Raw genomic sequence first — 12,378 nt, 5'->3', positions numbered from 1 at the left:
TAGGGTTCGGATTTTTATGTAATGTTCAATTTGCACCTAGAATTCATGATGCAATGTCAATCACAAAGTTTCTCTTAGGATGGAGATCTGCTTCAACTAAGTTGCATCATCTGCTCCATCTTAGGAGGGGGATAACTGTGACAGTTGCATCATTACCATTTTTATTTAATTTTTAAATAAATCTTTTAAATTCAATTTTGCGTATAATTATGAACATTAGTGCATATAATTTTCATTTTCATTTTTGTTTGTTTAAAGAGCCAAAGAACATTCTCTTTATTTTCCCTTACTATCCGAGAAGTAACATGTTTTATTTTTTTCTGTATACCTGTCCGTGCGGCGAGGACAGTTGAAAGACCCTTCCATTGTCTCTCAATACCACTGCCTAAGCCACATACGTAGACCACACACAGCAGAGTTCCCGGCGTGAACGCAAGAAAGAAGAACAAAACAGCTTTTAGCATCTTTTTGTGAAATTGAGAAAAATAATAAAGTCCTAACACGTTGAATAGAATCCAAGTAGAAATATAATCTCTGCGAATTTGTCAAAATCACAGCATAGACCATATGTCGCCACTCAGAACCAAGATAAAATTTTAACATAGAACTGAGAAATGGTCCAAAACCATGCACGAGACGACTAGGAGCCAAATCAACTCTCATAAAAATTTTCGATATAACATGTGAAATTTGAAGGAAGCACGTACGTTAGAGAAACGACGCCCGAAAACCGTAAATAGGCGGAGACCAAGAGAATCAAAATTTAGGACACCAAAATAAGTTAACGAATAAGAGAGCAGAGACAAAATCGAAGACACCGTTAGAGGCGTATCCAAAAAGTTCGGCAGGTTAAAAATTCAAAACTCCAAGTTAGTCGCAAAATAATTCTTCACCGGGAAACAGCGTACCACCGCAACACAAAAACATACCCGGAACTTACACACACACTACAGTCATAATCAAAAGTTAAGTTCACAATAACAATGTGCGGCTAAACTCACCGAAGCCGAGTGTACGATATTACAATCTTTCCTTAACATAGTAACCTACACATTGATCTTCTTCAAAATATATTTATATATATAAACATATATATATATATAAACTTTGTAACGCTGCTAATATATATATATATATATATATAGATCGCGAAACGCCTACAAACATTGTTTTTTTGAGTGACAGAGTTTCGTACTTTTAAACGTAATCACGAGCTATTACAGACAATTAGAATAACCTACATACGCACCGAAAGCACTTGAACTAGTTTTAATCATACATAATCAGTTTTGAAGTATTATACACAATGCTTAAAAACAATAAACACTGTTTATCCGTGTAACACTACACTTTTAACACCGAGAGTGATGTTGGTGCAGTGAGACGTCTGAAAGTGCTTTTAGTGAGAGTGCATCCTATCAGAAATGGACCAACAGAAGCCCCACCTTGATGGATCAGGAGACGCCCAAGAGCGACGCCCCTTTCAGTTTGAGAGGAGGACGCAGCGGGAATCGAAGAGAGGAACTCCGAATCCAGGACACTTCTCACGAAAGAAGGAAGCCAGTAAACGCAGGGACATCTGTATGTGTGTTGTGAGCTTGGTGGTGAGAGCAGTGTGTACGACGAAAGGTAGGACCCATCCAAATTATTTTTTGTTGATTCCAAAAGGGAAATTTTCGTCATTGAATAAAATACAAGACGTTCGCGATATAAAGTCGGAACTATTTGAAAACTGTTAATGTATTTACACCGCGTGGAGAAAAGATTTTCCAACTCGAACTGTAATTGCTAAACAATTAGAACTCTTTTTTTTTCTTTTTGAGCAAGGCTTATTAAAAATAGAGATACTTTTTACAATGATACTTATATATATATATATATATATATTCTGTGACTTTAGTGAATATGTCGTTGTTTTTATTAAGGAGATAGTAGTTTAGGCCATCACTCTATTTGTCACTTAGATTTTTTTGATAACATATAAAGAAAGTTAATTTAAAAGTAGATCGAATGACGGGTTGTAGACCTTTAACGATGAAAGAAGTATTTACTTTAACATATGGAAATTTGTATGAAGTAAAAATGCATCATCTGCGCTATGTACATGTAATATGAGAACTTTAAGATAATTTTGAACAAGACACAATAGATATTCCTAGAAAATATATTCAAGACATCGCTTTAATTGTCCAGAGATTATAGTGTTTGTAAAGTAATTTTGCATAGAAGTGAACGTACTAAATGAGTCTATTTCGATCTATATACTAGTAAAACTCTAATAAATAATATTGTAATGAGTCATCAAAAATATGTTACGTAAGAGAGCTAAAGGATTAATTAGTAACTATGATGTATATGCGACTAGTCTCGCAATTAATCATTTTCTTGGTTGGAGATACGTAATCCATAAATAAAGCGGAACCGACATTAGTACAGTAAGGTAGAATACGGATGAAAAATACGAAGTAGGCTAAGTAAAGCCGCAATTATTACGTCAGTCTGATCCTCTAACAATCGAGCGATCAGACGTTTATGCGCATAAACTAGACGAACAAACGTAGAGGAATACATGAAAATGTCCGGCCGTATACCAATCCTATTAATGATAAAGAGAAAAATCACGAAAAACTCAATATATTCAGATTAAAAATCTCGAGAGACGTCTTGACATTTATTATTAATATTCATATGTTACTTGATTTTTATGTATGTATGCATGTATTTACTTATGATTTTATATATATATATATATCTATATATGTTTGTGTCTATTAATTTTTTACTTGTGTTAATATGAGTATATATATGTAGCCTTTATGCATAACGAAATGGTAATGCTACGCTCATTGATTTTATGTATTTGATAGTGTATGCTTGTTAGGTAAATCTCAAAGTGCATATTTAGTGCACTTATTCTCATTCTCAGTTATTAACTTAAATAATTAGAAATGGTTAGCAGTCAGGCAGTAGGTTTATTTAACTCCTTTGGATCATTCTATGTTTCTTTCATACTTCCCACAAATCTCAAATCAAAGTCATGACTTGTTTCTCAATTTATTTTATTTTAGTTCAAGTTACTTCAACTCATTTTCACTTACTTCAACTAGTTTAACTCATTTTAAATCATTTCAATACTTAGTTTTCACCCGAATAAAATATAGGTTATTATATTCAAAATTCCGTCTAGCTATGTAATATCTTAATCTCGTAAATATTAAAAAGGTTATAGTCAAAACAAATCAGCTAATCAACGTAAACTATATACTTAGCATGCGATGTCAAATAATTAGGTATTTTTCAAATGCAAAATTGTAATTTAACCAGTTTGGTATGATATCTATGTAAATCAGGAAAGCCATATATATAAAATGTAAACAATGTAAGATTGCATCTAGCACTGGTTATAAACATCAATTCCACAGATTGTTTATTATTATCAGGTTAATGATAACAATTCATTCACTACATAGTTCAATGTAATTTACTTAAATTGATTTTTTTTGTGTTAAGGCCTTATGCCTTATTCTGAACATTTGTTGTCAGAAAACCCAAAATTCAATATTAACCTTCAGCTTGCTTAATTTTTTTTAGAAAACATTTTTTGTTATTGTTTTCATTTGCTCATTAAAACTTTTATTACATTGTTAATCAAATTCGTAAGCTTTTTCTTTCATAAACAAGTTGTATCCCTAACCTTAAGCATAACATTGGTTTCCAAAGGATCTGTTAGGCAAATTAGACAATATAAGCATTTCTCGATTCTAGTGGGGATTAGACTGATTTTCAGAATTTTCAACTAAAATTCTAAATTCTAGATATTCGTTTATTTTCTGGTTTTATTCTTATTACTACCATTATTATTCAGTCCACTTGGAAAGTGAAAGTCAGTCTAGTTCGTCCACACAAACCAAACATTAGAGCAAAATTCTCTTTCAGCGTTGCAGCACGTGAATTCAGGATACGTATGCGAATAATATCAAGTTTCATTTGCTTACACGGTTTTAGAGGGATCTTGTTTCCCTAAAGCCCTGGGACACCGCGGGGAGATAGGATTTCCTAACCGTGAGATCAATCCTTATCGAGTCACAAACCATTTTAGTTCGAGGAACGGAGACTTTAACGGTGGTGCACAGGGAATAAATAGGGACAGACGGAATATGAACCCAAAACCCGCCATCTCAATTTTTTTCTTTTTATTATTACAAAACCTGGCGCTACAAGCGAATCACCACCGGGATCTTTCTCTTTTCATTTTTCAAATTTTACATGATATTTCTGTTTTTGTGATTACAGCGTCATCTACGCGGATAACGAAAAGTACTTCAAGTAAAATTTGCGTATTTTTTGGTTGCAGAATCAGAATCTCCAATGAAAATAGGGAATTTCCATTTAAAACTTTCAAGTTGGCCTCTGGAGCCCTATGATGGGTCCCCCTGGCAGAACATGTTGTTTACAGAATTGTGTAGGCCTCTAGCATGTGTACATTCTTACGTAACTAGATTTATCCCACTTTTTGTCATTTCGGAAATATTTGAGGTCGCAAAGTTAGGAGACATACATACGTTGATATTCATTTTTTGCGATTACAGTGCAATCTATTAGAATAACGAAAAAGTGTTTCAAGTAGTTTTGATCACGGAATCATAATCTGCAATAAAAATAGGGGGTTTCAATTTGAAATTTTCAAAATGGTCCTGTGCCCCTATGATGGGACCCTTGGGGGCACTTGTTGTTTACAGAGTTTTATAGGGTCCTAACATGGGTACATTCTGACGTAACTAGATTTGTCACATTTTTTGTCGTTTCGGAAATATTTGAGGTCGCAAAGTTAGGAGACATACGTACGTTGATATTCATTTTTTTTGCGATCACAGCGCCATCTATTTGAATAATGAAAACGTGTTTCAAGTAGTTTTAAACACAGAATCATAATCTGCAATAAAAATAGGGGTTTCTATTTGAAATTTTCAAGTTGGTCCTGTGCCCCTATGATGAGACCCCTGGGGGCACTTGTTGTTTACAGAGTTTTATAGGCTCCTAACATGGGTACATGGTTTCCAAGCTCTGGGAGGATCTAATACTGCAATACTCTATATCTATGTAGTATAGACTGGGTATTATTCTGCACCCGGAAAGGCGATAAGAAATTGTAAAATACTTCCAGTATACTTTTAGAAAACGAATGATGGAACTAAATTGTTTCAGATCAAGTGATAGATCAAATTGTCATGTTCCATCAGTCATTTTTCTGTCAAACAAGTATAGGTTTATTGTACAAGTGTACAAACGTATGTTGAGTTAGGAAGTTTTTCTCCTGTGGGGTCGAGATCCGAAGGACTCCCCCTGTTTGTACGTCCCTGGTACGTCCAATGGGTACGCCCCTGTTTGTACGTTATCCAATGCAATGCTTTCAAAGTCACATAAAACCATACTTAAATTTCTAAATTTATTTGTTATTTGCCAAGTAACAAGCACCGGGTAGGCATAGACTGAAATGAAATGAAATGAAATCTTTGAGTTTTACGTCCCACACTTATTCCGGTTAGGCTAAAGGAGACGGTGATGATGAGTAATGAATGAAATGGTGGAATGAACAAAGTTGGAGGAAACGGGAGAGCCCCGAGAAAACCCACGCACACGGTGTTTGTCCACCACAAAGTTCACTTGGCGGGGGCTGGGATCGAAACCGGGACCCCAAGCACCAGAGGTGAACGCTCTACCACTGAGCCACCGCGGCCCCTTAGGCATACACTGATACTGGTAAAAATACACATTAGAAAATGATAACTGCGGGATATATTTGTATTTAAATTAATGTTAAATAAATAAAATTCGCTTTGTTATGGAAAGACTAAGGTAGCCACCTCGTAATTGAATAATGTGTGGTCAGTACATTGTCTCCTACATTCCTTATGTTTGTATTTCAACTACATAGTTTATGTAATTAAATACATTTTTTTTAATTTCACGAGGTGGTAAATCAATACTGGAGAATGTTTTTTACCAGGAGTCGAACTAGCTAAACAAGATTACTTCAAATTTCTCAATATCTACTAAATAATGAACTATAGCATGCCACATTATTTTAAGGATTGCAGCTAAAAGCCTTAGGGATACATTTAAAAACAAAAATAGCAATAGCAACTGGAGAATGCGTGTCCACTCACTACATCCGTCACATAACCATGTTGTAGCTGTCCCAGCTACAAACCACATAAGGAAGATACGCATATATGCCTGACGTGACATGCAAGTACAAACATGTCAATCTCACAGTAGACAGCAACAACTTTGATTACTTCACGTCAACTGAAACCAGATTCGCGAATACGCTAGTGGCGAATCGTACACTTCTAAAACGTTCCTGTTTATGTTTTATAAATGATCTTGTCGTGTTCCGAGGACATCAAACACATGTACACAAAATATTGTTACAATACCTAATCTAAAATTTGTTATGTACATAGTACAATTATTTTTTTAAATAAAAAAAGTCCATAATATTATATTTTAGTAAACGTAAGAACAATGTTCTCTTCAATGAACACATATTATCTTTCCTAAAAAGATAAGTCAAAATTATTCACAAATATATATAAAAGTAGTTAGCTGAAAGGCACAATAAAATACCAAGACTTCTTTTTTTCTTAATGTATTCTCTTACTATCTTATTGATCTATTAAGAAATTACTACTATTTATTTTTCCCCTTTTTGTAATTCATATCTTCTTCTCTTCAAGCATTTGATTAGGGCTTTGAATGTACCGCCTTGATTACAGTTCTGGGACTCATTTCTCTTTTTGTTGGCTTCTTCATTGTACTATGCCGTATTCATTAAAATTCTCAAAAGAATGGGCCTTTCTTTGATATTATTCTAGTACAAGTTTAATATAAAACGTGTGTATGTGATATGAGTATTGTTCTACTCTTCTAGTAGTCCTGATCATGATCACGACCTCAGTATTGACTGTATAAATCTGCCTGAAGTGTTTAGAGCAACTCTTGAATGCACTTCTACCTTTGGCTATTGTCACGTACTATTTACTTAACTGTCAATGCCCATTTTGCTGGCAAACACAATAATTATCTTGTGTACAAGGAACAGTGCAAGTAAGAGGTATTTTGGCACTTCAGGTGAGTGGAATTTTCAAGATATATAATACCATCTGCAGTTTGCAAGGGGGAGTTTCGGCAGGAATCACACCTTCTTATAAGGAGCGTTTCGACACGGGGCTTTATGACACTTCTCATTTCTTGGGAATGCTGCATCAATGTAAAACCATGACTCGCTATGTATTGCCATTTTTGCTCAGCTAACTGTCGACAGACAGATAGATGCACATATTCATATAACTATCTTGGAAGTCTGGAAAGTATTCTACTTAATAGTTGACACTTATTATGCGCCGACTTAAAATTTGCTACTTTCGATTTGTTGCACTAGTTTGATTTACGCCTGTTTTTGACACTAAGGATATATAAGACAGGAAAGAAGTGGGATTGTAACTAGTTGTTAGGAATAAATAACATGTAAACAATTTACTAACTGGTGGAGGATTCCCATGCGCAGAGCACAACACACTTATGCCTGTTGTATTGGAGAAATCGGCTCTGTGAGGAGGTTCCTGGATGAATACTGGACCTTGGTTGGCATCTCCCCAGCTCCATCCTGAAACAAAGGATTTTCAAATTTGTTATTATACATAAATAAGCTACCAGAGAATTAATAAAACTTTAAAAAACATATGAAATAATAATTCCTGTAAAATTACCAATAAACATCATCAGTATTCATTTTTAAGCACACATAAATGAAAGCATTCTAAAGCACAAACATTTTTTTTTCTGCGCCATTTTAATGCATTGAATGTGTCACTATCAATTCTCTTGTTTTGTATATTCTTCAGCTTAATTGTGAAATATGTTTCTTTGCTCTAATGTATTCTTTAAAATCTCATCAACATTCATAGGAAGAAAAAAAAAGTTATTTCATGTACATGAAATTTGGACACAATCTAACATATTAAAGTTTCTAGTTCTGATTTATAATTGATTGATTTTACTTTTAAGGGTTTAAACATTTGCAAAGTACGAAAATAACTTTGGTTAGCATCATAATATGTAATTGTGTTTAATTGTATAATAAATCCGCATTTAATCTCTAAATATTCTACTCTAACTCATGATAAATGTTTTACACATATTTAAATGGAATCAGATTAGAAAGTTTCTTAGCTTTATTAATGCTTAGTAATTAATAGAAGTGCACAGAGTCACGTGGAATCAAAACTCTGTTTCAATAACCCAAACATGTTTCTCACCATCATCACCAGTCATATAGCTAGATCATGTGCACTTGATCCACGAGGTATCGGCTTCGACTCCCAGTGGGAAAGCATTAGATGCACTGTAATGGTCCAGATCCCACCTTAAATTGTAGAACTCGTTCTATTAGCCGTTCGATGGATGCTTAAAAATGGCGTTGATGCAAATCAATCAACGCATGAACACCTAATATTGTGTTATATATTTCATTTGAACTGTTATCTTACCAGCAAATAGCTAGTTTAAGTCATCATGTTACAAACGTAGCAGTGAAGAGTAAGTAAGCGATTTTGCTATAACATTTATTAACTGTGTGCCTAATTCTAAATAAAGAGAACACTGACAATCATAAATATGTTTGATACTTGTTCACGGAAATATGGGCTTGAAGCGTTAACCCATATCTGATCAATCACGTAGAAACAATTCTTCAGTGATAGTCGCTAACGCTTGCTTTTGGTGCTAGCGGCCACGGGTTCGATTCCCGGTGGGGACATTCGGTCGAAAAAGCGTAAAAAAGTTTTATCCTGAATCAGGTTTTCGTGGGTTTTTCCTCATTCACACTAGGCAATTGCCGGGGTGGTCCTAACATAAGGGTCCCATACTGCTACCTTCCTTCCCCTTCCCCGAATAGTGTGCTCGCCGAGTGACGTCATCTCTCAAAACGTGACGGGCTAACGTGGCCATAGATGCCGAAAACTCAAAAAATAGATGCTAAATCTTAATTCTTTAAAACGTTGAACTTCATCAAAATATGTGATATACAGTATGTACTGTATCCTTTTACTTTCTAAGGATTACAAGTTTTCTTTCTTCAGGTATGAAAAATACTTCTATCACATATTATCAATGTTATAGTATTCACATATAGTATATTGAAAAAATATAATTTCACCATCTTCTAAATTTAAAGTATTATTATATTCTATATGATCTAATGCCAAAATCTTATTGAAATTGTTCAATTAACCATTAGGCATAATTTAGAAGATCTGTACTCAAGGAAATACATGTAATGAATGTTGATTTAAGTAAATAACGATCTCTTGAATCACATATATAATTATCTTTAAACAGAGACATGTTGACATACTTGAAGGGCTACGTGAAATAGCTTTCTCATATATAATAGAATTAAAACCTTTGATCTCTTCCAATGCACGTTGTAACAACTGAAAGCAATCCTGCTCAACAAAAGTAACAATTTGTACCAGTATATGCAAAAAAAAAAAATCTAAGTCAAAGAAAAAAAGCCGAGATACGAATGGATATAGAGCTCCAAGTTTGCCTGACAGAATAGAATTTCCGTGACATATCTAAAGGAAACAATGAAATCAAAGGAAAGACGGAAATGAACTTTCTCTTTTCTCCCGATAAGACTTGATATCCCGTCACATTATATACATTGGCTGTGCTCCTTGTAGATTTCCGGAGAAAGCGGACTTTTATAAGAATTCAAAGACAGTCAAAATATATTACGATTTCAGTAGAAGTAATGGATGGAATATTACACTTTGGCAGTATAAAGTAGTATTGCTAAAGGAAGTGCTGACATCACATTTTATCTGGTTTGAACAAAAATACATAACAATTCGTGAAGTATGATTTGCATTTTACTATTGAGGCATAGTACTATTAATTTTAGAAATATTTCTTCTAACTTTCACCATTATACCTCTTCACGACACTGGATACACTTTTCCTTTCATATTTGATGTATCATATTTACTTGCTTTTCATTATTTTAAATTTTACAAGGGTCGTTCAAGGTTGACGGGGATTTTCGTACGTAAATAGTCGACGAATACCTGGATCATGATGAAACTTGCGGGTGACGTAATGTATTCCTTCTCGAGTAACTAACGCCCGGCATGACGTATTTGGCGCATGCGCAGCAGTTGCAGCGAACATGGCGGCAAGCAGTGTGTCTGTGGCTGTGGAGCAGCGGTGTGTAATCGAATTTCTTGTGAAGGAGAAAGTTAAACCAGCTGAGATTTTCAGAAGATTGCAAGCAGTGTATGGTGAACAAATGCTGTCACGGACAAGAGTGTACGAATGGCGTGAACAGTTTCGCGATGGACGGGAGCTGGTGACAAATGAAGGATGTCTTCTGGAACATGAAGAATGTTATCCATGTGTACTTTCTGGACAAAGGGAGCACAATTAATTCCCAATATTACTCCACATTGTTGAGTGGTGTAGTACGAAAGTTCATTAGCAAGAAGAGACCTGGGACGTTGTCTGGAAATGTCATTTTCTCCATGGCAATGCCACCCTCACACGGCCATTGTGACAACAGCAACTCTGTACGAAATGCGCTCGGAAGTTCTGCCCCATCCTTCCTACAGTCCAGATTTAGCCCCTAGTGATTATCATTTGTTTGCACTCTTTAAAGACCATCTGAGAGGGAAGAAATTCGCGACAGGTGAAGCACAGGGGAACGATGTCCTCCAGTGGCTACAACAGCAACCAAGTTCTTTCTACTCCAAAGAAATCAGGGAGCTGCCACAACGATAGCAACTGTGTCTCGACGCACACGGAGAATACTTTGAAAAGCTGACATAGTTTGGTGCTTCTTGTGCTGTTTCCTCTGAAGAAATAAAAGTCTCGGTCAACCTTGAACGACCCTTGTACGTTTCCCTCTAAGAAACCATTGCATACTCTCAGTTGAATACCACTGCTTTAAAATATTAAAAGAGTATATTAAAATTCTAGTGAAAAGAGTGTTGTCAAATTTTCAAGTTAAAACAAAAGACGGGAAAATTTTGAAGAAATTATACTGACTGACAAAAAGAAGTTAAGCGCCTGAAAGGAAGTGTACGCTGGCGACGTAATTTCGTATACCTGCAACGTCGGTGGGTATGTAAATGGTTAGGCTTACAATGATCTGTGAGACCTAGAGTGGCCAACAGAGTGCATTAGTGCTGTCACCACGTGTAGCATGTTTCAACCCATCGGGCTTAGATGCATGCAGTGATTTGGTTTAGAAGGGTATCAGTTGTGTATTATCTCCTTAAGCAAGTTTGGTCAGAATTAATTTAACTGGCCCTTGCTATCCTAGATATTGATACTGGAAAGGAATTGATGTCCTAATCGGTCCCACAGATATTCTATCGGGGAAGTTGATAGAGATGCGTGACGTGTGTCGACGAGCTTTGTCTTGTTGTTAGATGATATCAAGATACTGCCTTATGTGACGTAACACATGAGGATTCAAAATATCCGTGACGTGCTGTTGTGCTGTCAGAGTTCCAGGAATCACTACCAGAAATAACCTGAAGTCTCATTCCGTAGGGTTTGCTTCAACGTAACTCAAAATATGCGTTTTAGTATGTGATAATTAGTATATAACTTACAATTGCTTGTTCCAGCTTTTGAGTCGCATTTCGATCCACAAATATTTGCAAAGACTGGTATGGAATGATTACCGCGATGTCATATCGATGGCTCTTTGCACTTTGTCGCCAGAGGTAAATCGTTGTGTCTCTCCGAAACATTGGCAAAATGTGTCCTTTCGCCTCGACCCGTCATACTCCCAAACAATGGTCATCCACAGCAGTGCTGAACCGAAGTTTATAGCTGAAAATTAAGCGTAGCAAATCCTCAGTACTCTAATGAAGCCATATATGTTGTGCGTTTACAGTATTCTAAGTATGGGATAGTGATTAAGTAGACCGGTTGCTGATAGTATACCACCAGTAGTGCGGGATGATAAGAGGTCTTAAAATAGTGAATCCACTACTGGTGCACGGATAGCAGACGCAGATATGAGATCCTTGGCACACACTGCAGCGATCCTCCCATGGTGTGGTCAGACTTAGTCAACTGGAAATTTGACACCTATGGCTTCCTTACACTACAATTGAGTACAACATCGGACCACTGTAACATTCGAATGCACCAGCTGCCTGGATATTGTTCAATTCAGTCACCGGTCCACATGTAACCTACAATCAAACCATTTCTAAATCTGTCAAGTGCTGGTAACATTGCCTCACACGAGCACGTGGCACTCTCCGAGGTCCTTCACATTGCTCACTAAATATTTGACGC

The 12,378-nt window shown here is 35.9% G+C and overlaps 1 protein-coding gene across 5 annotated transcripts in view; it reads right to left on the bottom strand.

The window, feature by feature from the left end:
* The window catches only part of LOC145688072 (cell adhesion molecule Dscam1-like), a 1,774,182-nt gene that overhangs the window by 916,277 nt on the left and 845,527 nt on the right, over window positions 1–12,378 (bottom strand). For all 5 annotated transcript variants that reach the window (XR_014131839.1, XR_014131838.1, XM_081761792.1 and 2 more), the window contains exon 6: window positions 7,548–7,669. Coding sequence is in view for 3 of the 5 variants with exons in the window: in XM_081761792.1 (XP_081617918.1) it covers window positions 7,548–7,669 (122 nt within the window). In the remaining 2 variants the exon portion in view is untranslated. The remainder of the gene's footprint in view (window positions 1–7,547; window positions 7,670–12,378) is intronic.

The sequence above is a fragment of the Thermobia domestica genome, chromosome 6 (genome assembly GCF_964235325.1).
Source record: "Thermobia domestica chromosome 6, izTheDome1.hap1.1, whole genome shotgun sequence".
Lineage (NCBI taxonomy): Eukaryota > Metazoa > Arthropoda > Insecta > Zygentoma > Lepismatidae > Thermobia > Thermobia domestica.
Note: the sequence above shows the minus strand (reverse complement) of the source record. Positions and strands in the feature narration are given on the sequence as shown.